This window comes from Rhinolophus sinicus, chromosome 16 (assembly GCF_057876585.1).
Source record: "Rhinolophus sinicus isolate RSI-liver-muscle chromosome 16, RSI-T2T, whole genome shotgun sequence".
NCBI classification, from domain to species: domain Eukaryota; kingdom Metazoa; phylum Chordata; class Mammalia; order Chiroptera; family Rhinolophidae; genus Rhinolophus; species Rhinolophus sinicus.
In genome coordinates, this window is record NC_142516.1 from 2,211,640 (window position 1) to 2,238,953 (window position 27,314).

A 27,314-nucleotide genomic window follows, 5' to 3' on the forward strand; every position below is an offset into this window, starting at 1 on the left:
TGGAGAGTCTACAAGAGGCAGCCTAGTGGCACCCCGGCAAGGGTTATCTTAAAGGCCCCCGTTTCCCCATAGACTCTGAAAGGAAACTGGTGAGTCTTCAGAGACCCCAGTGCACTGGAGGTTTCAGTGTGGGGAGGGGCTCCATGGCGGAAGTGGTGAGGTGAGGGCAGTGGGCTCCGGGCAGCCCACTCCACTCCCAGGAACCGCCTCCTCCCTGCAGGGCCACGGCCGTGGGCTTGACACATTGTGGTAAACGCTCCATTGACATTAAAAATTGCAGGAAATGAACAGAACAAAAAAACGACTAGAAGAATAACGTCCACCTGCCATCAGTGGTTTAACTCATGGGGGTGGGATCGGGGATGATTCTCATTCTGTTGTCATTTCATTTATTTTCCTAAGCTTCCATAACAAGTTGTCCTATTTTATAATTTGAAAATGCAATTAAGTGTAAATGTAAATTAAAGAACATAAATGACACATTGTGAAATATTCATCACTTCCTCGCCAAGCTCCCAGAAGTCTAGGGGACCGAAGCCCCAAAACGGTTCCCGTGGGAATGGATGGTTGGAACCTGCTGGTTCGGATACGGTGGGATGACGGGCCGTCTGTGATTCACGGGACCCAACAATTCTCAGCCATGAAAACGCAAAGACAGTCGTATGTTCAACGATCACCAATCACTCACTGAAGTATTTAAACTTCCTCACAGTTGTTAATGGTGGGATTAAAACAAAATCACTGTTTCTGAAAAATTAATTTGGCTAATCTTGTTTTCCGAAACAGGCGCACTATGCATCGTTAACTGAATACTCTAAAAAAAAACCCACCAGCAACTTACAAAGAGGATGGTGGTTACCGATAAACTGTCACACACCCACACCCCACACAGGCCCAGCGCTTGTCACGTCCCCACTCCTCCCCTTCACACAGATTGGGTTTGTCACTAACTCGCTATTTCTAGGCGTTACCCAATTTGGCTCCACAGCTGTGTGTTCACACATTGCAAATGCATTTGTTAGTCACCCTCCCTTCTCGGTGTGCGATCCCTAAAAATATACTCAGCACACACTGCCCTTCCCTTCAAACACAGGTGACACATGCAATCGCTTGGAGCCCAGCCCAGCCCTCCACAGAGTTAAAAATGCAAGGCTGAGTTTTGATAAGAAATCCGTCCACCCTAACAAATGACTCACACTCCTATTCATGCAGTCACCACCCTTTCATGGAAACGCGCTACAGAAAGTGTGTCCAAAACCCAGTAATTACCTGAGCAATCCAGCTTGAGTTCTCAAATGGGTCTTCATCAAAGCAGTTGGGAGACAGTGAATGAGGGCCCCACACACACAGCGTCCCCAGAGCAAGAGAGGCAGCAGGTGGCCTGGGTTCCCAGCCCCCATCCGTGGGACAGACGTGTGTATGTGTGTGTGTGTGTGTGTGTGTGTGTGTGAGAGAGAGAGAGAGAGAGAGAGAGAGAGAGACAGAGAGACAGAGAGACAGAGAGGATGAGGGGGGCAGGGCTACTCACTGGGGGTCCATCAGCGCCGGGCATCCCTGGGAGGCCTGGTTTACCCAGGGGACCCTAGAACAAACCAGAGGCTCCGTGAACAGATGCTCCAGGGGTCCCAAGGGTCCCTTTGGCTGCACGCCCTCTCTACATGGCCCCGGGGTTACTTTTCAGCACTTCTGCCCCAAAATGTTTGCTGAAAAGGGTGCTCAGAGGTGTTCTGCCCCCACTGGCTTCAAAGCGTTTAGCCACCAGGGGCACCAGTGAGGGCAGGTCACCCCTCGCTGTTTCCAGGGCCTTCGGGTTCTGAGATTGGAACACATGTACCCACCAGGTGAAGACAGGAGCGCCAGGCCCTGCAGCGCCCAGCAAGCCCCCCAGGCAGTCATGGTGCCCTGAGAACCACCCTGAGAGGTCACCCTGCTGGTCCCCACAAGGCGCTTTGAGGTAACTGAAGTCGCTGGTGCCTGGGGTCAGGCCGCAGCTCTGAAGCGCCAGAGTGTTTGTGGGTCTCTCCCCGGCACCTAGGAGGAGTAGGTGCCAAGGAGATACTTAGGGTTGCCAGATTTAGTGAAAACAAAACAACAAAACAAGATGCCCAGTTAAAGCTGGGTTCCAACAAACACAATAGCTGAAATTTAACTGGGTGTCCCATGTTTATTTTTCTTCCTAAATCTGGAAACCCTACATGGCTAGAGAGTGAATGAATGACTGAATGAATTTATAAGTCAATGAATGACACGGATCCATGATCGTCCCCTTGGCTCAGTGCTTGGTGACCTGGCCTTCGCCACCTCTGGGGGAGGACTGAGGGTCATGTCACAAGCGGGCAATGATTGGCATTCCTGACCAGCCTGCACTCTGGCAGGAGCCGTGCTTCCCGGGTGGGTGGGAGGCACCCTGACGGCAGGCAGTGGCACCCCTACATCCAGCTCAGCCCACCTACCTTTTCTCCTGGAGGACCGATTGCACCCTGGGGACCTGGAAGACCCTAGGAGGGGGAGAGTAGGGCAGAAAGGTCAGGAACTGGTTGGCTCAGAAGCCCTCCCTGCCATCGTCCACCTTCCCCGACCGTCTCCCTCATCCGGGCACCGACCGGGTTCTAGGTCACCTCCAGGCTGCAGGCCCCTTGGGGCTGGACCAGCAGCTTGGGGCAGCGCGCAGTGACTGCTCAGGCCCAGGGCACTGCACTGAAGACTTGCCCCTCCCGCTGCTCGCTGCCCAGGAGCCCACCCCGGACCCACTTACCTGGGCTCCTGGGTTGCCCTGCTGTCCCGGGGGGCCAGGCTCTCCCTGGGGACCCTACAAGAAACAAAAGCAAAGGCACTCAAGGGGGCTCTGGAGGGCGGGCAGGGGTAACTGCACCTCCTTCCTTAGGCCCGGGTGCCCCTTCCTGGTCTCTCGTCCTTTCCTTCTGTTCTCATGCCCAAGCAAGTGCCAGAGGGGGATGCCCAGATAGGAAAAGGCAGGGGCCCAGTGGCAGACAGCGGAACCAGACCAGCACCTGCAAGGCTCGCGACATGGACCCCGATGCGAGGCGCATTCGTTGCTGTTTGTGAACACACCCCGGAGAGCCGCCAGGAAGGAGCACGGGAAAGACTGACCAGAAAATTCCCACACCATCCCGCCATGCTGACGTCTGCCAGTGCCCTCAGACTAGACAGAGGGCCCATGAGGCCTCTCTCAGGGGGCGTCACATGTGCTGATCACAGCTCGTCATGTGCAATGACAAAGGACTTCCCTCCACACCTGGGCTGACCGTCTGGCTTCAGAAGGAATAAGCATGGACCACAGGCTTAGCATGAGCTCTCCCCGGCCACCCCTCCCCCCAGGCCTGCTCCACCCCTTCTGGTTTCCATGGCAATAGGTCTCCCTGGCCTGGCTAGGAGTGAGCACAGAGTTATCACCATGAGGCCAGGCAGTGGGGACACCTGAGACTTACCACGTTTCCTTTCGGACCTGTTTGGCCATCCATACCCGTCACACCCTGGATGAGATTAAAAAGAGACGGAATGCTAAGAATTAACAATGCTCAGAAGGAAAATCCCACTCAACAGGCTTGGCCCCCGCCTGCCATGTGCCAGAGGCACATCCTTTGGGGACGGGGAGGAGCTTCATCCCAAAGAAATCCCAAGGGTGGAGGGTTAGTGGAGCTGCCAGGCCCAGTGTGTGGGGCAGGCCCTGAGTTCTCAGGGAGCAGGGCAGATGGACTGAGAGGGAGGATGGGCCAGGCCTGGCCCTGAGAAAGCTGCCCAACGGGACAAAGCCCCACTGGAACCACAGGCTTCTATCTCCTTCCAGAAATTTCCAAAAGCTGCTAGAAATGCTTTCAAGCAGGGAGGAAGTGTGGCATCCTGGTTACTGTTTGTAACAGCACATCTATATGCAGGAAAGGGAGAGTTGTAAAGCCAACTGGCCTCTGTGCTTCCACCTGCAAACCCACATCTGCTGGGCAGTTTCTTTTGCACGTGAGCATCAGAGCCCAGTTGACACCTCACACCAGCTTTGGGCAAGTATGCATGGCGGCCAGCACGGTGAGCAGCCCGAAGGCCCGAGTGGGCCACAAGGTGGGCTGGGGGGTGTGGAGGGCAGTGATGGGACTTACAGGAGGTCCAGGAGGGCCCGGGGGACCCTTTGGCCCCAGCAGACCACGCGGTCCCTGCAAAAGGAAAGAGAAGGAAGGCTCAGACTCGGCCCAGGGTCCTGGGCCCCTGGCCTCCTCCAGGCAAACCGTGCAGCCCCGCTCAGCCCCGCTCATTCCAGAGGCTGCTGCGGCAGGTCTCCAGGCTGCCCAGGGAGTGGGGCCAACACCCCCTCTTCTCCCTGCTTCCTCTCCTCTCCACACCTCACCTCTCCACCTCAGCTCTGGGAAGTGGAGGCAGGGTGCCTGGAATTGATGAGGGGGTCAGACAGGAGATCAAGGGGTGCCCCAGAGAAAGGCAAGCCTTTCAACTCGACGGGTGCCTTTTCACGTTTGCTCAGGGCAGGTGAGCACAAAAGCTCCCCTACGTGATGCCCAGTTATCCTCTGCTGCAAGGAGCACTTTGGTCCAGTTCTCGTTTCCAGCTCCCTCTGCAGTCCCTCTGTGCAGTGACATGCGACTGCATTTCTGACATGAGATTCCGTGGGCGCAGGGAGGACAGAGGTGGGAGAAACTAGGTCTCTGACGGGAACATCGTGACTAAACGCATGGAGAGGAAGTCTAGAGCTCAGATCTTTTCTGGGATGGCCACTGTGCACCCTCCCCGGCAGTGAGGGGCACGTGTGTGGGCACGGCCCCAAGGCAGCACTGTCCCTAGGATCTGAGCAGTGACATAGCTAAATCACTGCCTGCCCGGGGAAGGAGGCCACATCCTGGTCACACACACCTGCCCCGCCTCCTGGGGCATTATGGAGCCTTTGATGGAGGCACAGTGGTTTCAAATGCCCTTCGTTTTCATAGAACCTTCGCAGATGCAGTAGATGAGAAATCCTTCCCACGTTCACTGCTGCTTAAATGTTCCCTTCGTTATTCTAATACCTCGTCATATAAATTTTTTTTAGAAGTTAATGACCGAGAAGGTATCGCTTAGACATGTGTTAAACAGAGAGCTGTGTTGATGAATTCTCCTTCGTGGCTAATCAGACATCTAGGGTATAATTTAGTCCCAAATGAACGTGCAAATGCCGACCCCAGGCTCTGCTCCATGCAGCGTTCGCAATATTTCTCCTCAATTCACATTACCAGATGCGTACGGCCCCATTGATGTCGATAAAAGAAATGAGATGTTCGAAAAGCAACAGTGAGTGAAAAGTAATTAATGTCCTCTTATTGCTGAGGAAATTTGCTTTGGCCCTAAATAGAAATCAGCTTCGGGAACAGCTTTCTGATGCCCGGCCAGGGGCATGCTGCCTGAACGCTCCTTATTGGAAAGTGTGGCCATCAAAAAGGGTGGCAAACTCTGGCTGATTCAGGCCCTGCAACTGCCCATGGACACCCACCATGATGGACCCTGGAGGCCCCACAACCCTCAGGGACCTGCGCGTCCTCCTCTGGGGGGGCAAGCTCGGCTCGACGCCTCAGCACTGTCCCACCACCCTCCCCGGTGCTCCTTCTTTTCCCACCCAGGGAAACCCTCAGCTGTGTCTGGGGAAAGGCAGAGCCATTCTCTAAGCTACACTCCAAGTCTATCCCCAGATCTGCCCAGAGGCAGCCTCCTCAGACAGCCTGTCACCATAGTAAGGGGACACAGAGTCCCATCCGGTCAGCACACTTACAGGCTCCCCAGGCAGCCCTCTGGGCCCCACTTCTCCATCGTCACCCTGTAGGGGAGAAAAGAGGCAACGTTGAGGGCCCAGCTCTGACGCCTGGATGCCAGACAGGGTAGTGCGGCCGTCAGCTGTGCCAAGCACTCTGGCCTGGGGCTGCCCCAGCCTTCGGCCAGGTTTCTAAGTCCCTGTGCCTGCCCGAAAGCCTGGGACGTCCTCATTCCCGAAAGCTGCAGGTAAGAGGGGAGGTCTGGCGCTCTGGGACTCCGCTCAGGAGCTCACAGACCACCGCTCCAATGACGGGAAACTGGGCAGAAAACATCATGTGATCAAAGGATTTGGTTACTTATAGGTTATGATAGAAATGAAGGAAAGAATGATGGCCAGAAACTAGACAGAGCTAGATACACAGATGATAGATGATAGGTGATAGACAGGTAGCTGGATGGATGGACAGACGGACGGACAGACAGAGGATAGACAGGAATGTGAATGACAGAAACCAAGCCTTCCCTCAAAGACCCCCAAAGAAATCGCTTGAGTGACGGGGGTGTGGGGCGGGTCTAAAGCCCACGGTTGTGCTTCTCTGCCACAGGACCCTTCTGCTTCAGTCTAAGGACAACACAGGGCCTGCAGCCCCGGCTGACACCCCTGACACCCCCGGAACGGGTGCACAGCCCCTTGGGAGCAGCCCACCGCTGGCCCAGCCCCCAGCTTGGACAGCAGCGTCCCTGCCTCCCTCTGCCCCACACACCCAGTCTCTCCCCACCTCAGGGCCACAAGGCACTTTCTAGACTCCCCATTCTATTCCTCTCCCCAAACCCTCGAGCTCTGCCCCTCGCTGCCTCCTCTGACCCTCACTCAGGTGCCATAAGCTCTCCAGACACCTGTCCTCCCAGTGCCACCTGGGCACCTGTCTCCTGGAGTGAGAGGTGCTCCTTCTGAGACCTCTGATGGGTGACAGCCACGTCTGGATGTGGCAGGTCAGCGGGAAGCGTCAAGTCAATGAAGACATTTGCTACTTGCTGTTATCTCAGAAGTTCTGGGTGACCTGTATCTCTACCCCTTCCTCTGCCCACTCACGGTCCCCTCAGCCTCTTGCACTGTCCACGTGCCAGTCTCACTGACACCGGCATTTCAAGTGTTTTCCTGCCAAAGTCACTGAAGCATCGGACAAGTGGGTACAGCTGAGAGACACCAGATACGTACCCTTTCTCCGTCGTCTCCCGGAGGTCCCGGAGGGCCAGAAGGACCAGGGTCACCCTAGGAAGTCAACCAGGGTCAGGGTTAGCCACCCCGGAGCAGGTCACACATGCTTGTCCCAAGTTCCCCGTTTCGTCTGTCTCTAATTCTGAGACTAAAAATCGCAAACCATCTGTAGCCTTTCCTGGAATCAGGAGATCCATCTGGAGGCCTTGCACGCCGGTGTGACAGGCTCACACTGGCTGCAGACACTCACCCAGGAAACCGGCGTCCTGGGGCAGCTGTACTGGACGGGGCACCAGCAAGGCCACAGGCGAGCAGCCCCCAGGACACTAGGGCAAGGGCTGAGCTACACCCTGCCACCTCTTCCCCAGCCCTGTACTGCCTCCAGGAAGGGCCACCACCTGGACTGTGAGCGCCAGGAGGGTCGGCGCCGGTCGCCTCTCGTCGCCACAGCTTTGGGCCGCGGACGCAGCTGCTGCTCAATATGTGCTCGTCAGTCAGTCAGACGGACTGGCCCTGACCCAGTGACTGCCTCCATTCCAGCTTCCACGTGCGTGTTGGAGCACGTGGACGAAGCAGCTTGGGCAAATCGCAGCAGCCATCTCTCAGTGTGACGGACCGTGACAGATAAACTCACCGCCAAAGCCGACAAATGCATGTGAGTGCGCGTGTGCCTTCCCAAGGTGCCCAAATATAAACGAAACATTGTCTACTTCAAAGGAAATGTAGAAAACGCCCAGTGGAGACACACAAACCGGCCGAGAAAGCCAGGGCAGGCCACCGGGTGCAGGGTGCCGCACCCTCTCCAACAGGAGCAGCCATGGCCTGTCCCCACCCCCCAGAATCACCACTCTCATGATGCAAAGGGTCCCCAGCCACTCCCGAAATGGCAGCCACTTGGACTCCCTGAAGCTGAGAAAGGCCCGTGTACCAGAAAGTGGGTTTCTAAACAAGAGCCCCTGCCAGTGAGTGGACCCCATTGGCTCTTCCGTAATAAGCAGCAGACAAGAAATCTGCTTTCTTTGGGCCGACTTTCCATCAACAAAGTCATCACATGTTCATTTCCATTCCCCATCCCCATGCAGTTCCTTTAGTGGCCATGTTGGAATTGAGGGGACCCAACCCCCACACAAGCAATCTATGGCCGGCTGCCTGGAACGGTCTCTTGAGAGACCTCAGCTGCACAAAACCCATCAGGCCTTTGTGCCGGGAACTCTCAGGCAGGAAGCACTTACCCTGTGGCCCTTCTCTCCCGGCAGCCCAGCCAGGCCGTCGAAGCCGCGGTCACCCTGTGCGGAGGACAGAGAGCTGCTCAGAGACCACCCTGCAGTGATGGCCGCCCTTCCTTGGGTCATGATTCCGGCAGCGTCTATGCACCCTCGGCCCCAGGCCCCTGCGTGTGGTGGCCTCCGGCCTGCCTGTCACCACACTCTCTACTGCCTTGGGTCCATACTCCGGGCCTCTTCTCCCCCAGACACCCCCAAAGGCACAGACCGGCCGTATTCTGGCCGACTGCTGAGAAGCTGGTGTGTGCTTCTGCCTGCCTGTCATGCTCCTCACTGTGCCCTCAGTGCCCAGCGCGCTGCCCACACAGGTGGCTCTCAGACTCATCCGGGTGGACCGGCATCCCAGCTCCTGGGCCAGCCCTCCTGCTTCCCCGGCTGCCTCCTGGAGCCCAGGAACAGAGCCTGGCCCACAATGTTGTAAACCTCGTAGGTGAGGTGAAGGGTAGGCTCACTCAGGCTTTCAATACATTAGTGTTGAAAGGAGACCACGATTTATTGAGAGAGATGCTGTAAGACTTTCTTCCCCCAGGTCACTGAAGACCAGAGCCTGTCACGAGGTCAGGACACCTGGGGGCACCTGAGAGTCCATCCGCGCCAGTTATTAGGTGAACAGGTGGAGTGGACACCCGGCAGTTTTGGTGACTCAGTCTCCATTGTCCCTCCCAGATAACAGCTGCTGTCCCCACTGTGGGCCTCTCACTGGGGAGTCTTCATTTCCTCTGGCATCTTGCATGGCCTTGGACAAACCCTTCTAGGAACTGAGGAGGGAGGGAGGACCAAGAATTAAGGGTGGGGAGGGCTTCACACCAAAGTCAGGGGCAGAGGGATGGCTACATGGTGGAACCACGGCAGCCGGGAGGGAGTGCGGTTTCCGTGGGCTCCGGCTGGTGTGCCCACTGCAGCTTTTGTTCGTGACACACGTGGGGTCCTGTACTCACCCACATGCAATGTCTCTTCTTACCCCCAGCGCCAAGGAGCCCAGATCTGGACAAGGTGACTTCCTGGCCCGTGGATTTGTGAGCCTGAGAACTTCAAGGCCACCCCTTCCCCTTATCGGTCAGTCCCCGTGTACGTGGCCTTTTCATCTGTACATGCGCAGGTTTTCATAGTTGGAGTCCCAACCCCTCATGCTCACCACTCACTTGAAAGGAACAAATCTGCCACCTAAACTACTGCCAACTATCATATGTGCCCACCAACCCGTCTTGATGTCAACATGCCAGAGTGACCCAAATAGAAGCAGCTTCACCCCCACGGTCCTACCCTCAGATGGACGCAAGCATCATGAGGTATTACTTGTCATCATAATCACATTTGTCATTATAACCTGTCACGCGGTCACATCATCAACATGGTGACAGCGATGATGGTGACCTGGTACCAGGACACCGGGAGGCCGTGAGTGGCAGCCTACCTTGGGGCCAGTCTGTCCAGGCATCCCTCTTGCTCCGTCACTGCCAGCCCGCCCCTGGAACAGACGAGGGCAAAACATCACCACAAACAAGACCTCTGAGCGATGGCTTCCTATGAAACCAGGGAGGGAGAGCTCCAGGCCCGCATGGCCGGGATGGAGTCGGGGGGCTGCTGGGCGCTCACGCATGGCTCTGGTCCTTCCGGGCCCTGCCATCCTGAACCACCAGACGGGGATAATGCCCCTTGCCCCTGTGTTTGGAGATGACGGCCTGAGGTGGCAGGTGAGACCTTGCCGGAGGAGTGACTAAGAAGCCATGTCAGTCTGCAGGACGGTCAACCGACTGTCAACGCGGGAGAGAGCATGCCCTTGACACCGGTCCAGCACACATTTGCTTTCCACCATTCGGAAGTCAAACTAAAGATCAACAGTCGCAGCGTTACAGAGAGCAAGCACCTGGTGTTAGTCCAATGGACTAAAGGGGAAACTGAGGTCTGAAAGGGAGGCTTGTCTCGCTGAGGCCGCACAGCTAAACACAGGCAGGGTCTGGGCTGTAAGCAAGACCCCCCATCCGCGGGGGCCACCCCCATGGCCATTACTTCCAGCTAAGGAAGCAGTCTAAGACAAGCTCGTGGTCCCCACCTGACTGGCTGTGGTCTGCAGGGCAGGGCTCAGGCCTACCTACCGGGGTCCCCTACCGGGGTCCCCTCTAAAGGCCCACAAGCCCCCGGGAGAGCCCCACCAGGCTTGAGATCTTCCAGACAGCGGCAGGGACTCGGCCGGATGTCCACACGCTAAGAAGGAACATCCGCCAGCTGAGAGTAAAGGGCTGGCCCACATCAACAGTTGGTCTCTGCTCCAGGTTCCCTGTGCACCTGATCAAACGAGGCCATCGCCCAGTGACTCATGACAAGCGGGGAGAACATCTGGAGAGTGGCCACTTTGGGTCTCAAAGTACAACAAAGGCAGTATGGCGACAGCAGAGGAGAAAGAAGCGAACACTGGATGGGCCACAGGAGACGGTCTGTGCTCCCTTGCGTTAAGGTTGTGAGAGCTGCCGAGGATGAAAAGCCGTCTCAGAGAAGGCGCCCAAGTGACACAGCCCCGGGCGAAATACAGACGTGACGCCAGGGGATACCAATGGGGAGACTCTCTTCAAATTTCCAAACACTTCCAGAAGTCAAGGGAAATTCATCAGAAAAGTTGCCACGATGTCACAGCACGACAGCACTGGCAAGTGTGCCGAGGCTTCCGTCACTCAGTGGCTCCTTGCGGGCTGCCCCACAAAGGACGGGGACAGAGAGCACTGCAGAGCCCACCACCGGCCCGGCCCTTCTCCCACCAGCTCCTCTTCCCCAGCGGATCTTTCGGACAAAGGTCACTCCTTCCGCCCCATGTGTATTCACAGCCCCAGGGCCACTTAACTCGGCAACTCGGCACTCTGTGAACCATCCCTCAGCTCTTGTTTCTTTCCAGTTTTTACCTTGACTGAGAAATGATTTCTAGTGAAACTTGGTCAGTGCTTATAGAGATCCACAGAAAAATGTGATGAAATAAAACCCCTTTCAGAATCAGATCTAAGGTAAAACAAATTGTCTACCAAGAGTCACCAAACTCCAGCCTTGGTGGCCCTAGAACCATCTAGTGCAGCCCTCACCCGATCCTCCACAGGCCCCGGGACCTACGGCCTCAATGGACCCACATGACAGCGCTGTGCTCGGCTGCAGCTTCCGCCGTCACAATTCACTCCCTAACAGGAGGACTTGTAACCGCTAAGACAGTGCTCATCCTCGCGTTGTACACTCTGAAATCAAGGCAGGAACTGGCGGCTTAAGTGGACAACATTCTTTAAAGAGGTTCATACTAAACAAATACAACACAGGAAAACAATACATTTTCACGCCCTAGAAACATTCACTGGTTGAAAAGACCCACTTGTCAGATGTGGGTTAATTAGGGTCCCTGAGCTGGTCAGGAAGCTGTTCGTTAACTCACATTAACTTATAGAAAACGCCCTCTCAGTCACCGTGGTCCTAGGGAAACAAACTAGCTCCATTCATTTCATTCCATCCCAAACAGAGAATCCAGGTGGCTAGGACAACAGGTGAGCTGCAAGAGGGCCAGGGCGGCCATCTGGCCTTTTACCCCAAACCCAGGCCATTTGTGGAGAAACAAGCCCTGCCGAAATGTGGTCTTCTCAACGCTTGCTCCCAAAGGGCCTGGGGAATTGCTTTAATTAAAAATGTTTGTTAAGCTAAATTAGCATGCTCAGGACAGAGGCCAGGGTGGCAGAGGCAGGTGAGTCCCAGGAGACACCGCCTGGTGGAATGGGACCTCAGCCTTGGAGGCAGACGTGCCCTTTGAAGGGAGGTGGCAACTGGGCTTCCCGCCGCTGAGCCTGGACTGCAGGGTGGGCACTGGGGTACAAACCCACTGCAGACTCCCGCCCCATCGGTGCCCCAGCTGCTGTCACTGCGCCGGAAAACACTCACCCTTCTCCCAGGCTTTCCTGTGGGGCCGGGCGGGCCCTGCACACCTCGGGGGCCCTGTCCAGAATCAGAGGGCAAAGGGTCAGTTGCATATCCATGTTTCTCAGAGGCAAAAGCAAAGCCGTGTCCCCATGTTGTCACCTGGCCTGTGGCTCACCCTCCCAGCTGCCAAATTGTGGGCAGCCCCAGGTCAGAGCACAGAACCCGCTGCCCTGAGTGAGGGTGGAGACAGAAACCCACCAGCTCGCTCCCACTGCAAATATCAGTTATTTCTGTTCCGTGTCGAGCTCTGCATGAAGCGACAATTCCCACTAAGTTCTTTGAAGAAATGCAGCATTTAGGGCGCCAACACCCCTCCCTGCCCAGTCATGGCCTCCAATGCACACAGGAGACGCCCCTTCAAAGAGCCAAAGCGAGGTGCCTACGTACCTGAGGACCCATGTCTCCCGGCTCGCCCTTCAAACCTCCACTCCCAGGAGGGCCCTAGGGAGACACGTCTGGTTAAGGAACGCTTGGCGGCAGGTAAAGGCTGCCGGGGTGGCTACGGTGGGGGCCACGGAAACTACTCGGGATTGCCGGGTGGGCAGGCCTCCCTCTGAGGGCCAGCCTGCCCACCTTGGACAGAACCCGAGGGACGGGCAGTAACAGTTCATTGTCTGGATCTCTTCCTCATTCTGAGCAAAATTCTGGGTAGTGGAGGTTACAAGGGCCACAAGCTCTGGCGGAGGTGGTCTCTCTCTGGGATGCATGTGACCATCGCGCGTCACTGCCCCAGGCCTGGGACTACATGTGGACATCCTCCAGGCCTGTTCCAAGGCAAGATGCCCGGATGGAGAACAGCTCTGAGCCACAGACGGCGAGCACTGACCACAGACCCGGGGCCAGTGGCCAAGTCCACCCCTTCTAGGGAACAGCAGTGCAGGCACCATGCGCTTAAATCCTCCGTCTCCTTGCAAACTACACGAGCTACCCCAGGCCCTGGAGATGCCATGTGCAGGCCCTGTGCCCGGCACACACTGCACTCAGCTTGTGCAGCAGGTGCAAGGCGGGGAGGGCTGGCACCCTGAGTGTGCCCCACACTGATGCCGTCTCGACTTTGGAAACATGACTGCAAAGAATGGTGACGCCCTGAAACGATGAGGCTCAGAGCCCTGGGGTCAGGATCAAAACTCACAGCCAGTACAAGTATGGGGGCTCCCCAGCCTCCAGGCCACCACAGGCCCTCCCCCTGCCCAGGGCCCTGCCCCCACCCCAGGTCCAGTGCTAGAATGAATGCTGATGACCACTTAAAGTGAGTCCTCTCTGCAAGGAGCTGGGAGACTAAAGGGCAGATGGCCCACCCCTCACCACGCACCCCCATGCTCCCTCCCTGCCGACGACTTACCACAGGGCCGGGTCTCCCAGTAAGACCCATTGGGCCAGCTGGCCCCCTCAACGCCAACTGCAAGAGAAAACCAGACAGGCTAAGAAGTGGCTGGTGTACTGGTCCTGACAGGTGAGATGCTGGCAGGCAGCAAGGGGCTGACGTGAGAGGCCAAGGACAGGAGCCTCTGGAGGAGGAGGTCAGAGGGAGCCCCAGAACCCCCTTGTCTGCTTCTCTGGGGCTCTCAGCACCAACCACAATGCAACAGAGGAGGTGGAGGTAGAACCCAGGTGGGTGCCCATCCCCACTTTGGGGAGGGGTGCTCCGTTCCCGGGGCTGCTCAGAGCATCGTGCTGACCTCCTTCCTTGCTCCCCAGCCCTTTCCCCTCGGAGTGAGCTTGGCTGGGCTGCGCTGGGCTGGTCTATATATTTTACACGTGCGCTCATGCTGAGTACCATTTTATTCTGAGGCACTTCTAGCGCCCTCCAGTGACTGGGGAGCCCTTCTGAAGGGGAACTAAATCAGTCCCAGAAGCAGCAGCTGTTAGAGCCCAGCCACTGTGGACCCGGTCCAGACACCTGCTGCCAGGGCCCCCTCGCCCGCCTACACCCTGACCCTGTCCCACTGGCCCCATCCAGAGGGTGGCCGCACCTGCCGCAGCAGTCAGCCTGCCCTCTTAAAGAACTTTTCCTGCTCCCATGTGCCGTGGTGTCCCCACGCACAATGCCATTTCCATTTTAGAAGATTTTTTGCAAAATAAAACCTATTTGTAAGCCCACCCCCATCTGGCTCCTATTAGCAAGCACACAGATGAGAAGGCCAGCGGGAGGCCCAGGTGCAGGTATGGGGTTTCCTACGCACTGACTGCATCTCTCGGGCAGTTTGCTCCATCAGAACGACCCAGTTCCCAGCAGTCCTGCGCTGACTCACGCATTCTGAGCGCTGGTGTCTAGGCAGCTGGCTGGGAACCTCATAAATGGCCAAAAAAGGGCTTACTCGCAGCTCCTGGCGATGGCCACTAGGGGCGCTCTGCTGGAGGATCACCCACCCCACCCCACCCCACGGTGGCGTCTGCACTCATCACAGGCAATCAACAGTGGGCCTCATCAATTAGAAACTCAGCCCACCCATCAGCTAATGTGCAGAGCAGAGCAGTAAGAGGCAAAGGCTGAGCGAGGAGCTTTGGGGCCCACAGGGGCTCTCCCCCAGAGGAGTCTGGCTCAGCCCAGCCTCAGCAGGGACCGCTCACAGGGGCCTGCTGCAGAATGGCTGAGCTGTGTCCTCCCTCCCCAGCCCCACCACCTGGGACCCGGCCGTCACTCACCCGGGCCTGCTGCAGAATGGCTTGAGCTTGGGACTCCTGGGCTGAGACCATGGGGCCTTTGGAGCCGGCATCGCCACCCCCTCCAAACCGGAACTGCAGGTATAAGATGGGGGGTCACCAAGGGTGCACTGATGTGGGTGCCCCCAGTGGACCTCGGGGTCGAGGTGGTACCCACTGGCCTCTTGGGAGACAGCGTAGCCTTAGAGGGTTGCTTGGGCAGCTTCTAGCCCCAGACCCCTCCCTTTGCATGCCCCCCTACTCTGCCAGCACAGAGCTGTCCAAGCCCCACCTGCCAATTTCAGCCCTGGGGCCTCCAGGAGAACCCCCCGCCATGTCTGGGAAGCCCTTTCTGACATCTGTGGCATCTCACCTGGAGACCCCATTTCTTGCAAGGAAAAGCCAAGGGTCCATTCAAACACCTTGCTAAGGAGGCCCGGCCAGGCTAGTCCCGGTTCCACGCCCGGTGACCCTGGGCTGCGCCCAGCCTCCCCGTCACGAGACAGACAGGCAGCGTGGCCTCACAGGAAAACTGACAGTCAGAAGACTGCTGTCCGCACCAGCCACATACTCGCTCTCCGGGCCTGGGCTCCCAGGAAGGAGATGGCCCCGGGCCCTTCGCCCACAACGTCATGGCAGGTCAGGCTCAAGGAGGAACCAGCTGGCAGCCTGCTTGGGGGTCTGAGTGGTCATAGTGGGTGTTTGACAACTAAGGCAGAGGCCACACAGCCTCCTTCAGAGGCCAAGTCCATTCCCTCTCAGGTGGGCCCTGGACACGGGCAGAGGTGCAGACCTTGGCCACTGGTGTCCCCTCTTCTGTGAAGGTGGGGCACCCTCAGAGGAGCCTTCCTCTATGACATGGTTGGCCCAGGCTGGGGCGAGTCTGCAGCCAGGAGACTGTGCCCCTCGGAAACAAAGCTCCGGACCCCACTCCCCATTGCATTTGTGCCCTGAGCCACCCAGCCCCACAAATACTCAGGATACTCACAGGCAGCATGAGCATGGTTCCAGGGGGGCCAGGCAGCCCGTCAGCCCCGGGAAGACCTGGGCGTCCAGGGGGACCCTGTGGACAGAGGGGCCGAGAGAGCTGGGTAAGAGTACAGGACAGAGCTGGGCCAGGGTGACGGTAGGGGGTCGGGAGCCATGGCGCCGCTGGAAGTACACTGGACAAGCACAGACTAGTGTAAGACTCTGTGGCACGGAATATTCCAGAACCCATGCCCAGAGAAGGGGGCATTGCTATGGGATAAGGATGAGGACAGGTTCCTGGTAGGGAGGGATGAGGACGGAGGTCTGGGCAGAGGAATTCAGAGAAGGAAAGGCAGGGAGCCGCAATCCAGAGGGGACGAGGCGACACTGCAGGAGGTGGGTGGGGGTGGCGTGCTGGGCGTCCACCAGTCTAGGTCACCCCGTCCGCGTCTCCACACCACACAGGTGGGCAGCTGAGGAAGCTAGCACTGGCTGCTCAAAAGCCCAATTCCTGCGCTGTTGGCGAGGGCTCCTCACCGGGCCCCTCCCACGGACGCCACGTGGGTGACCAGATGGACGACGGTTGAAGCGTCCACTTGCCCGGACACACACGGGGCACTGGCGTAAACAGGAGGGCCATCCACAGGAACGAGATCTCCTCTCAAGCAACTTAAAAAACCCACTTGCACACGGATGGCGCCGTGGCCGCCACAGATGCAGGTAACCTGGTCTCTACAGCGGGTCCCTGGCAGACATCCCTCCATACAGTCTCCAGGTTGATTCTGGCCAGCTCGGGACCATACAGATGTAAAACTGTCCTATAAGACACTTTATTTGCAGAACCTTTTTTTATCACTCAGCTTTTTCACTAAATCAGGCAGACTCCCAAAAGCTTGAGGCAGATGAAGTTGACTTCGCATCCAGATGGAAGTGTAACTACGTCCCCCGGTGAAGCAAGACTCCTGCTGGCCACACTCCAGCGGAAGCCTCAGGGGTTGGTCCCAGCTACGCTGGAGCAAGGGTGCTACCAACAGCAGAGCACGATGGCCCCAGAGAGGAAATGAGATGCAGTCCTGATTCCAGCCCAGAAGACCAAGAACCGGGTGGCTCTGGGACTCTCCAGAAGGCCGTGGAACCGTCTGGGCCTGAACCAACACTTGCTTGTTTTGATTCGGTAGTTATTTTGTGTCGCAGAAGCAACCTCTGTCCTTGTGAAAAGCTGTGTAACAGGTTTATACGAGGTGGAAAGTGAACGTCCCTCTCCTTCCCCTGGAAGTAACCAGAGCTGAGGTCTGTGCGAGCAAAGAGGAAGCTGGAAGCACACACCAGACACACGGCACAGAACACATTTGTCCGTTCACAGGGCACGGCGCCTGGGAGGCGCTTCCCTTCCGTTTCTGTGAGGTCATCTTCTCCATGTTGTTCTGCAACTTGTTCTTTCTCTTCGCTGCACATCTCAGCCCATTTCTGAGCGTAGCCTCATTCTAGCCCCACGACTGGTGAGTCATCCATCCTCTACCGAGGCACGTTTGGGTCTTTCCAGTTTTCAGGATGACACCTGCTGCCATGATGAATATTCAGGCATCTTTCTCAGGTAGGTCCCTAGAGCAGAACCGCTGGGTCAAAGGAGTACACTTCCTCTTTTTTTAATTGTTAATGGATACAGTTAAATTCCCTTGCCTGCCATCTTGGAAACAAATTCTCCGAAGATAAAAAAAAAACTTGTTTAAAAAAGAAAAATCTAGAGCACATTCTGCCACCCAGGTTTCCTCTTGGAAATGTAATGCCGACAGCTGCTCATAGCTGAGTTTCCTGCCTCGGAGTCTATCCCAAATCAAACCCCCCAGTTTAAACCTGGGGGTGCATATATCCCATGGACGAGATGTTGTCTACGTGGTGTCTGCCTGGTCTGCGTGCTCCTGTCCACGTGCCATGTGACGCCGGAAGCCAGGAAGTGCACGGCAGGCAGCCCCTCGCCCACTGTCTCCATCTTCAAAGACCCTCATCTCCGTGCTCTTCTTCCCTGCTCGTTCTAAGCCACTGTGGTGACAACTCAACCTCAGGGCTGCAAAAACAGTTTTACCCTCACATTGGAACAAATACTTCCTCAGCCACAACCAGAACGATCCCAAAGAATGTGAAAGTAGAGAACAAGGGTCCCCAGGGACCCTGGAAGCATGAGCGTTCAGAGCAGAAGAGCCACCCAGGAACCCTTCCAACATTTTTAAATTTGACATGAGCCCTGCATAGCTACTAACCTGAGCCTGTACTTACTCCTGGAAACAACTGCGAGCAAACAGTTGCCAAACACCGAGCTCTGTCACACACTTGTTCCCTGAGCTGGAAGACGGCGCTAATCAAAGCCGTCTTCTCGTTTTTCGAAACACCAAACACAAAGCTCGCTCTCTGTCCCATGGCCTGTGTCAGACACCCAGGGACGCTCCAGCAAGCTGAAGCGGGGAGGTCGTGGGGCCCCTTCTCAGCTCCTGCCACCGGGTTCAAGGTGGAATAAGACGTACTGTCTGTCCTCGTGCGTGAGACAATGAGTCTCAGGAAGAGCCATGTGCGGCCTTGACAGGCCCACAGGACAGAGTGGAGCTTGCCTGTGGCTCATGGGCCATCTTGCTTCCTGACTACAAAACCCCAACAGGGCACACAATTGGCTCTGACGGCACAAATGGACCCCAGAAGCTGACTTGTGATTTCTGCCAACTGTTTCTTTTCTCTACAAATATCCCCAGATATTCTCTCTTTTCCTCTCTCTCCATAAACCATGCCTGGTTTTCTATTATATACCAGTGTTTATCATTCAAAGGCATCGTCTGTTCAATAAATAGCTCCTGATTCCAGAACTATTGGGAGAAGACCCCCCCTTTCCCATGGGAGCGGAGGGATCTTCAGAGAGGGCACCCAAAGCCTGGAGCCATTCCTGTTGTGGCCTCAGGGGACAAGGTGCTCACTGAAGGCGACTGTGCTTGGACACGGCCAGTCGAGACCAGGCTGCTGGGGCTTAGCACACCGCCCCAGGCCACCCTCAAGGCTGGGAGACCACCGTGGAATGGCCCAGGATGTGTGCGTGCATGTGCACATGGGTCCACATGTGTCTATCTGTGTGGGGGTGCATGCACATGTGTGTAAGCGAGTGCTCTCCTCTGCAAGACGGCCTGAGCACTTGGAAGCACAGAGAGAACAGACCCGCACAGATGAAACAGCCGGGTCGGGCTGTAGTTCACGAGGCACCAGCAGGGTTCTGCCCAAATGCAGAGACCGAGTGGGTCAGAGTGTCCCTCTGGTTATGAGCATTTAGATCCTCGGTGCCAGGCCAGTGCCCAGCGCTGTGTGCTGGGTGGACAGACGGATGGACGGACACCTGGAGCCACACGGGATCCACGCATGGTGTGTGAAGCACAGAGCCCTGTCGCACGTCTACGAGGAAACATCTGCTACGCCATGTGGTCCTCTCTCATTGACGTGGAGACTCGGTCACACTCATGGGTCCACATGTGATGCTCTGTGGGGGGCTTGGCCATCACCCCATCTCAGGCAGACCTTTGGAGCCGCAGAACTCAAGTCGTGCTTGTCCTGGGGTGGGGGAAAGCAGTGGCTTCCACTTGCTTGTCTGGAATTTCGACTGTGGCAGAGGGGGGAGCAGAGCCAGGGACGAGTTGGAAGGACAAGTGTCCCAGAGGCCAGCCGAGTCCCCTGTCACGGAGCAAGAGCCTCTTACTCTGGGCACCCGAAGCCACCGGCCATAAACCAAGTGGCAGAGAATCCTGTTTGAGGCTCCATTTGAGCTAGACTCTCAGAAGTCACCCAGCACGCAGGACAGGAAGACGCCAGCCACCTTTCCACATGACCAGAACCAGCCATCGTCCACCCAAAACCCTAAGGTTCATACTCCACTCTGGGCAGGACGCCAGGCCCTGGGGATAAATGTCCATTAGGACACACACCCTCCCAGGCTCTCTCGTCTACAGCTTAGCCAATTACCGGCTCTTCATCTGGTTTTTCTCACATCGATATCCATTAGACGATCGACATTCATTAGACCATCGGGAAAAACAAAAGAAAGAAAAAGAGCCACGCCAGACAAGAAGCGATCAGGCTGCAGTACTGCAAATCCCCACTAGGTGTCAGAACGAAATTGCGGTGTCAGGCTCAGCCCTCATCTCTCCTGCAGCGACCAGTCCCGCGGACCAGGGTGACCCCGGGAGCAGCCCTTTGCCCCGAGCAAGGTTCCCCGTGTCTGCTGCTTGATTTCAAACAAGGAAGGTAGAGTGAGGGGGATCAAGGCCAATGAAATCTTTGGGCTGAGGAAGGATCCATGCAGATTCCACATGAAGCCTGGACAGCACTGGAGCTCTGGCCACAGCAGCCACTGTTGTCACTGTCATACCAACGGAGGGCTGCAGCTGCAGGGTCCCACTGTGAGCTGATCACCAGCAGCCTCCGTGGGACTACAGGCCGGCCCCACTGGGTCCTACTCTTGCAGGTGTCACCTTACTCACGGCAGGGCGCTGGTCGACCTCCCTAAATATCGGAAGACGCTGGACACATTAAGGGGGCTGGGGCAATTAGAAGAAGGAAGTTGTGTGGCTGTCGTCTGCACATGTGAGGACAATGCCCGTCACAGAGCAGGGGACACACGGATGAGCCCGCAGAGCGTGGGATCCCAGGGAGCTGTGTCAGCCCTTACCCTTTCTCCAGGGTCACCCACTTGGCCAGTGGGACCCATCGTTCCTGGAGGTCCTGGCAGACCCTAGAATTGAAAATAAAATCAGGGCAGAGTTCAAAGATGCAGCCACAGGCAACACGTGGTACCCGCTTGTCTAGGTGATGGTGCAGGTGGGACCGGTGTGGTGCAGGGCCCCATGGAGTCTGCACAATGTGGCGAGCGCCCCATTTCCCATCCAGGAGCTTTAATGGGTATCACTGACCCCCCGCCCCCGAGCACCTCCCACATGTCATGGGCAAATAAAAAGGGACACTCACCGCGGGGCCTTCTGGGCCCGGTGGCCCCTCCAAGAGCATGCCCTGGAAGAGACGGGGACAGTGTCTGAGGCCAGTGCCCAAGACCCTAGGGTGGGCGTGGGGCCCCTGCAGACCCTACTGGTGAGGACGGACCCCAGACGAGAGGACCGCAGATGGGGTGTGGCCTCCAGTCAGCGCCCACCCTCCTGGCAGGGGTCTTGAGCAGCCGTCTCTGTAATGGGGGCTATGGGGGGGGGCCACGGTGACTGTCCTCTGACATTTCCAGGACCTACAACAAGCCCAGGACACTGAACCCACAGGCTTCCCTCCAGAGAAGAGCCTTACAATGCCAAGAGTAGAGCGGGGGACCCAGACTAACCGGGCCCCCTCAGGGACTCTCCTACCCCCCTGAGGGGGAGCACCCAGGGAGGTCCTGGGCAACAGCTGCCTGAGGGAGGAGTGGACCCCAGCCCTCAGCCGGGACAACCATCAGGCCCAACTCTGCTCCGACAGGACTTGCTGAAGCTCCCTCCTCCATCCAGGTGGGAAATACCCCCCATCCCCCAACAGCAGCCCAAAGCAAGTAAGTGGGCACTGCCGAGTCCACTGGACACTCGGCTGCCCTCCTCCAGCTGCTCACCCCGCTGGGCTGAGGTCCATCCTGCCTCTGCCCCACTGTCTTTACCCCCAATGGGGACAAGGCCTTCTGTCCTCTCTGTTATCTGGGCTCCAGAGAGGGGGGAGTGGGCAGGAGGGACAGTGGACTTCAGCCCTCCGCTGGATGGAGCTCCCTGGCCCGGGGGGAAGGCTCCCCACTCTTGGGCCTCCACTTCCAGCCCCTTGCTCAGGGCAGGACTCCTCTCTACCCCTGTCCGGTCAATGCCAGGGTCAGCCCCCCCCTCCTGTTTCATGCCCACTTCAGGGGGCTCTGAGCCAATGCACAACCTTGCAGAGAGGGAACAGATGTCCTGCACCCTGCCGGGGTCTGCACGCTGAGGATGCAGCAGGGATGGGTTTATCCGGGGGGCCTGGGAACAGGGAGGTTCTGTCCGCTCTGCTGGGCAGGCTTCGGCCGCACGCTGGGCCAGTGGCCATAAGCATGCAGTGATGTCCTAATTCTCCCTAATTCTTGTGACCTCTGGGACAGGGTGAGAGGGCTGGATGTACAGGCCTGGGGGCAGGCCTGCTGCCCCCATGCCCCCAACCAAAGAAACACGAACACTTCTCTCTAGGAATGACCAATGTCACTGTATCCTGGAGTTGTCTTCGAAAGTGAATGAGCCTCTTGTGAAACCTGGAATGTCTTCCTAGGAGAAGGAGGACGGGACCAGCAGAGGCACATGGATCGGCCCAGGCGCCAGGCGCCAGCTGGCGGGGGCTTCTGCTCAGGGGGCTGCAGAGCCCCTCCAATCCCCCGCCCCTCCCGTCACAGCTCCCTAGTTGCTGTGAGGGTGGACGCTGTGTTTACGCAGATGTGCACTCGGAGAAATATTTGCACGCGAGATGCACACAGAAAGCTTGTCCAAATGGCTTCGTAAATCCAGCTTTCCTGTTTCCTGCTCTGACAAAGGCAGCTGGGAAGGCTCAGAAACTGAGCTGGGGTTAGGAGAGAAACCACTGGCTGTTGTGGGCCCAGGGCTGCAGCTGTCTGCCCAGACATGCCAACTGCTGTTCTGGGCGCTGTGGCAATGCCAGGAAAGGATCTCATGGGAGGGCCCCCCAGATCACGGCGCATCGCTCGGGAGGGATGCTGGAAACGGCTGGGCGAATGAGCTCAGCAGAGCAACGCCTGAACTCTCCCAGGCAAAGCCATCGCCCAGACGCGCCCCTGTGGCCACCACCAAAGCGTGCGTCTATGACAACAGAGACGGTGGCCTTGCTGCAGGGTGCTAGCCCCGTCCACACCTCAACAGGGTGCAGACGTCGGTCCCAAAGCTCAGCTGGGAGAATAACTACCAGGAAAGGTTTCAGTGACTGCCAAACCCAAACCTCTCAATGGAGGTCTATCCACATGCTAAATAGCATGGACGGGGGAAAAAAAGTTTTTTAAACCACAGAGAAGGCAGAGATGGTGATTTGTGCGCCTCTGACGGACATTCACCGGGGGATATAAACCATGGAGTCCTGGGCTCCCTGGCCTGGCCCCTGAGGTCCTGCAACGGCTGGGAGCCCCCACAATGATCATTATCTTAGATGTTCTCGGCCGAGTGGAGTACTGTCCTTTTAAGGAGCCTCTGGTGCTGCTGACACATTACAGAAGGTGCCGGATGTGAGTGGGAAATAGCCGGCCATGTCCCTTTGGATGAACGGAGAGGAGCTGCTTCCAAGAGCGCCATCGACAGTGAGTCACATCTCCCAGAGGGAGGTCCCTGGGGCAGGTGGGGCGAGAGGAAACAGGCCCCCCAACCTCCATGGGGACGGACGCCTGCGCAGTCAGAGGTGAGACCACGTCAGCGTCTCCCAGGACTCGGCCATCTGTTTATGAGAGCTGAGACTTTGAGGACATCTGGCGACACTCCAGGTTGAGAAACTCCAACTGTTTACATGATTCCTCCAGGGATACTAGCCAAGGGCCCGTGGACACTCCGAATGGGCTGGGGGCTGGGTGGGAGCGACGCCAGGGCCCGAGGCGGGGACCCTTCCCTAACAGCATCCAGATGGCTGGTTTTCCCCCAGCGAGGCTGAAATGGGTTTTCTGTAGACACACGTTTTGTGTTGGACTGCCCCTGTCTCCTCGCCCTCTCCTCTGACCCACCCCCACCAGAGGAGCCTGGAGCCAAACACCCAGAGCTGCCCACCCCCAACCCCACTCCGGAGCCGGGATGCACGGTTCTCCATGCAGTGTTCCCCATCTGGGGACATGAGCAAACAGGAAACTTATCCAGGCAGAGGTGACAGCCGAGCCCTCCCACCCCCGCCACCCAGCCAGGGGACCAAACCGGGACTCTACAACCTAAGTACCTACCTGCCCTGGGCTCCTACTTTCTTCCCGGGTAAGACACCCTTTGCACTGAAGCAGTGGAGACACCACAAAAGGCACCCCAAGTCAACAGCAAGTCCACCTGGGGACCAAAACCATCTGGGGAAATGTCACTATCAGCACCTATACCCCAATGAGGTAAGCACAGCTTGGACCACGGGGAACTGACACTGGGGTGGTTCCCACACCCCGTTTTTCCGGGATGGCCTCCCAGGCTGGGCTGCACAGTTCCTAACACCATGGATCGTCTGCATGGTGTCGGGACTTCTCGCATGGCTGAGCAAGGGGCCACCGGGCTTTGGGCCTCCCTAGGCATCTCTGCACCCCCACATCCAGATAAACCCTGTCTTCCTTGGACCTGCAGAAAGCACCAGAAAGGAGATGTCCCAGTCTGAGAAAAGGATGTGTGTCCAGTGCCCACAGCCCAGTGGGAGCGACGAGTCCCATCCCTGGGCCACACAAGACCACCTTTACATCCTCAGATACTTCTGGGGGCCGGGAACGGGCCAAGCCAGGAGAACTGTTGAGTCTCTGCCCACTGGAAGTTCCACCCTGCGATGGGACATATTTACATGCCCTGGCCCCAGGGCTTCAGGTCTCTCTGGCGAGATAAGAGCTTGCCATGTGCCATCCATCAAGGTTCTGAAAGAACCTTCCCAGAGCCCCAGGAGAGTGGAGGCCACCATGATTCTCCATCCAGAAGGGCACTGGGGCCCCAGCGTTGTGTCCTGAGCTCAGCCATCAGGAACCCGGTCCTGGCAGCACAAGCCACAGCCCAGCCCCAGCCTCGTGACTGGCTGTGCTTCAGGACCCCAGCCCCTCCCTGCAGCACTTGGATGATACGACGCGTGGACCACTCTTCCTGGCCCACACCGCCGTGCCCACCACGTGTAGGCAGGGGCCCCGCCCACCCGGCACAGCGGGTGGGGTGAGGGGTTAGGGCCCAGGCCCGGGGCAGCTCTCAGGCCCCTTCCTTACGGCTCCACACATGAAGACATGACTGAGAGTCGTTTTTGCCTAACTTACCCACGATCCCGTTACCCAGCATAGCTGGGTTTTATTCAGCAGGAGTCTCAGAGCAGCTCTGTGTGATTAAATTCCCCTGACGTGGTTTCATAAGCGTTTTCACCAGTTCCAGCGAACTTAGTCCACACCACACGGTTGTAGCACCAGCCGTGGGGGACAGAGCCCGTGGTAAACAACAGCACCTGGCCCAGCCCAGGTCCCCAATCCTTTCCGACCCTCCAGAGGGGCTCCGCCTCCCTCTCCGAATTGAGTCTCTTTTTATCAATTGACACACAGTGACATGTGCTGGTCTGAAGTGTACAGGGTAGACTTCTGACCAATTCAAAACCCAAGCAGCCACCACCTCAGCCAAGGTCCAGAACATTCACCGGCCTGAGTCTCAGCAATAAGCAGAATGTGGAGTTCACGGGGCTCCTCACAGTGGCCCAGGGCCTAGGGGTGCAGGGGTCCCACAGGTCTGGCCACAGCCCGTAAGCAGTGACCCCCACCCCAACCCCCGCCCATTTCATAAAGAGGATAAGAAAATGTTCTTACTGGTTCAATGATGGCGGGTTCTCCCTTTTGACCCTTCTCGCCCCGTGGTCCATCAATCTGGGATTTGTAAAACAAAGATGGAGGGAGAATGAGTGGGAGAGAAAGGCAGGAAAGGCTGAGACGACGGCAAAGCTGCAACTACGCTTACAAAGCCGGGCAGCCCCCCACCCCCCACCGCGCACACACCTAGGCCCAGGAGACTGAAGTGAGCAAGGCTGCCATACGGTGCCGTCAGACCCGCCCTCGGGACCCCCGGTAAGGAGCCCACCACCCCCACACCTTCCCAGCCCCTCACCCCTTCGAAGATGGTGTCCTGGTTTGCTGGCATGCCCGGCCCGATCTCCGACGGGGAGACAGTGGGGTCGTAGTAAGGGTCGTAGTAGTTCTCATCCAGGTTCTTGATGGTTTCTTCAGTGAACTCCCCCTCCAGGTCATCCTTCCCTTCCCCCGGAGGCAGAGCTGGCTGAGAGGGAGAGGGGCAGCAGGGGTCACCCAGAGGATGCCAGGCAACTGGACAGAGATGCCCCTCCCTTTATGACTCCAGGCCCCACAGCCTCAGGACTCCAGGGACAGTGGCCTCCCAGAAGCCTGGAATCTGACTTGTTGGGAGAGCTCTTGGGGCTCCTGGTGGCCTCTTTACACAGCTTTTCCCTCTCACCATGTGGAAACTGGCATCCATACCCCCAAGGCCCCATGGCTAACGAGGGCTGTGCCAGGATGGGCCGTGTGCCTGGGGACGTCAGTGCCGTCAGGGCTCCACCCCAGGGCCTCAGTCTTGGGGTAACATGCCCCTAACCCCATGCCCAACAACAGGGGTTTGGACACATCGGAACCCAGTGTGTCTACTCTGTGGCCGCCACGAATTCATTATGGCACAACGGCTGTTTTTAAGCTTCTGCTCTGGACTGTGCACTGTGCTGAATTAAGCTGAAGACTTGGCAACAACCCCAGGAGACGGGCACAGTAGGGCCATGTTATAAATGAAAACACTGAGATGGAGCGAGGGGACGTCACTCGCCAAGGTCACTGGCGCCGAGTTGAGGCCAGGTCTGCCTGACGGGAAAGCCCAGGATGTGCCCAGAACTACCCGCCTAGCGTCCCGTTTGCTGGTCCACAAGACCAGCTGGTCACCTGTCCAGCCTGACCCTCCCCAGGCCACAGACAGGGACACTGTCCCTAAGCATGCTCTTGTCCTCCATCCCCACCGAACCCCGAGAGACCTGGACGGCGGACCTCACTCCACCCACTTTGCAGATGAAAAACTGACAACACTGCGATGGACTCAGCAGGCTGGGGACGCCAACCTCGCTTGGCCTCTCCAGGGATCAGGAGCCACCGGGGGCTCCCGCCCCTCCCCCCGACAAAGGCCACTCAGAAGGAAAGCAATTACGTTGGAGGCGTTGGAGGTCCCAGGGGTGCTGGTGGGAACGCCGGGCCCTGCGCCGTGGTCGGGGAGCTGGTCGGGGTCCTCGATGCCCTCGATGTAGCTGAGGTCCTCGTACGGGGACGGCGTGTAGTAGTCCTCGCTGGGCACGTAGTCATAGTCCCCTATGCCGGGGTCCTCCTCCTTCCCGGCCCCCTCCCCAGTGCCCGACAGCAGAGGGGCTATCGTGGGGGGCGGGGTCAGCTCCTGAGACCAGGCAGAGAGAGGTCGGGCTGGGGAGGTGGCCGGCGCAGCCACCCGGTCTGGGCTTCCTCTGTGGGAAAGCACGGGCCTCCCAGCCAAGCAAGAGCCCAGTGGACTGCGGGTGCAGAGTCATCTCAGTCCCTCAGGGAGGGGGCAGCCCAGCCCAGGAGTTGCTCTGAATGGACTAAAACCCCTCAATTACACACTTGGAAAGGGTGACTTGTATCTCAAAATTTTTTTAAAAAAGGAGAACATTCCAGACTGTTACAGCAGCCTGGGCCAGTCTCCTGGCCACCCTGTGGGGAGGGGACTGTGCCCCTTCACATCTCTGCCCCCTGATGTCACACACCACCACGGGCAGCCCTCTGCCCAACA

General features: G+C 57.6%; 1 protein-coding gene across 2 annotated transcripts in view; it reads right to left on the reverse strand.

The window, feature by feature from the left end:
• The window catches only part of COL5A1 (collagen type V alpha 1 chain), a 148,719-nt gene that overhangs the window by 59,040 nt on the left and 62,365 nt on the right, over nucleotides 1–27,314 (reverse strand). For both annotated transcript variants that reach the window (XM_019718217.3, XM_019718216.3), the window contains exons 7-25: nucleotides 26,703–26,942; nucleotides 25,608–25,775; nucleotides 25,313–25,369; nucleotides 20,794–20,835; nucleotides 20,498–20,560; nucleotides 15,821–15,895; nucleotides 14,836–14,928; nucleotides 13,532–13,588; nucleotides 12,577–12,630; nucleotides 12,151–12,204; nucleotides 9,662–9,715; nucleotides 8,197–8,250; nucleotides 6,965–7,018; nucleotides 5,765–5,809; nucleotides 4,113–4,166; nucleotides 3,450–3,494; nucleotides 2,756–2,809; nucleotides 2,454–2,498; nucleotides 1,529–1,582 (exon numbers count right to left, since the gene is read on the reverse strand). In XM_019718217.3, coding sequence (XP_019573776.2) covers nucleotides 1,529–1,582; nucleotides 2,454–2,498; nucleotides 2,756–2,809; nucleotides 3,450–3,494; nucleotides 4,113–4,166; nucleotides 5,765–5,809; nucleotides 6,965–7,018; nucleotides 8,197–8,250; nucleotides 9,662–9,715; nucleotides 12,151–12,204; nucleotides 12,577–12,630; nucleotides 13,532–13,588; nucleotides 14,836–14,928; nucleotides 15,821–15,895; nucleotides 20,498–20,560; nucleotides 20,794–20,835; nucleotides 25,313–25,369; nucleotides 25,608–25,775; nucleotides 26,703–26,942 — 1,362 coding nt within the window. The remainder of the gene's footprint in view (nucleotides 1–1,528; nucleotides 1,583–2,453; nucleotides 2,499–2,755; nucleotides 2,810–3,449; nucleotides 3,495–4,112; nucleotides 4,167–5,764; nucleotides 5,810–6,964; nucleotides 7,019–8,196; nucleotides 8,251–9,661; nucleotides 9,716–12,150; nucleotides 12,205–12,576; nucleotides 12,631–13,531; nucleotides 13,589–14,835; nucleotides 14,929–15,820; nucleotides 15,896–20,497; nucleotides 20,561–20,793; nucleotides 20,836–25,312; nucleotides 25,370–25,607; nucleotides 25,776–26,702; nucleotides 26,943–27,314) is intronic.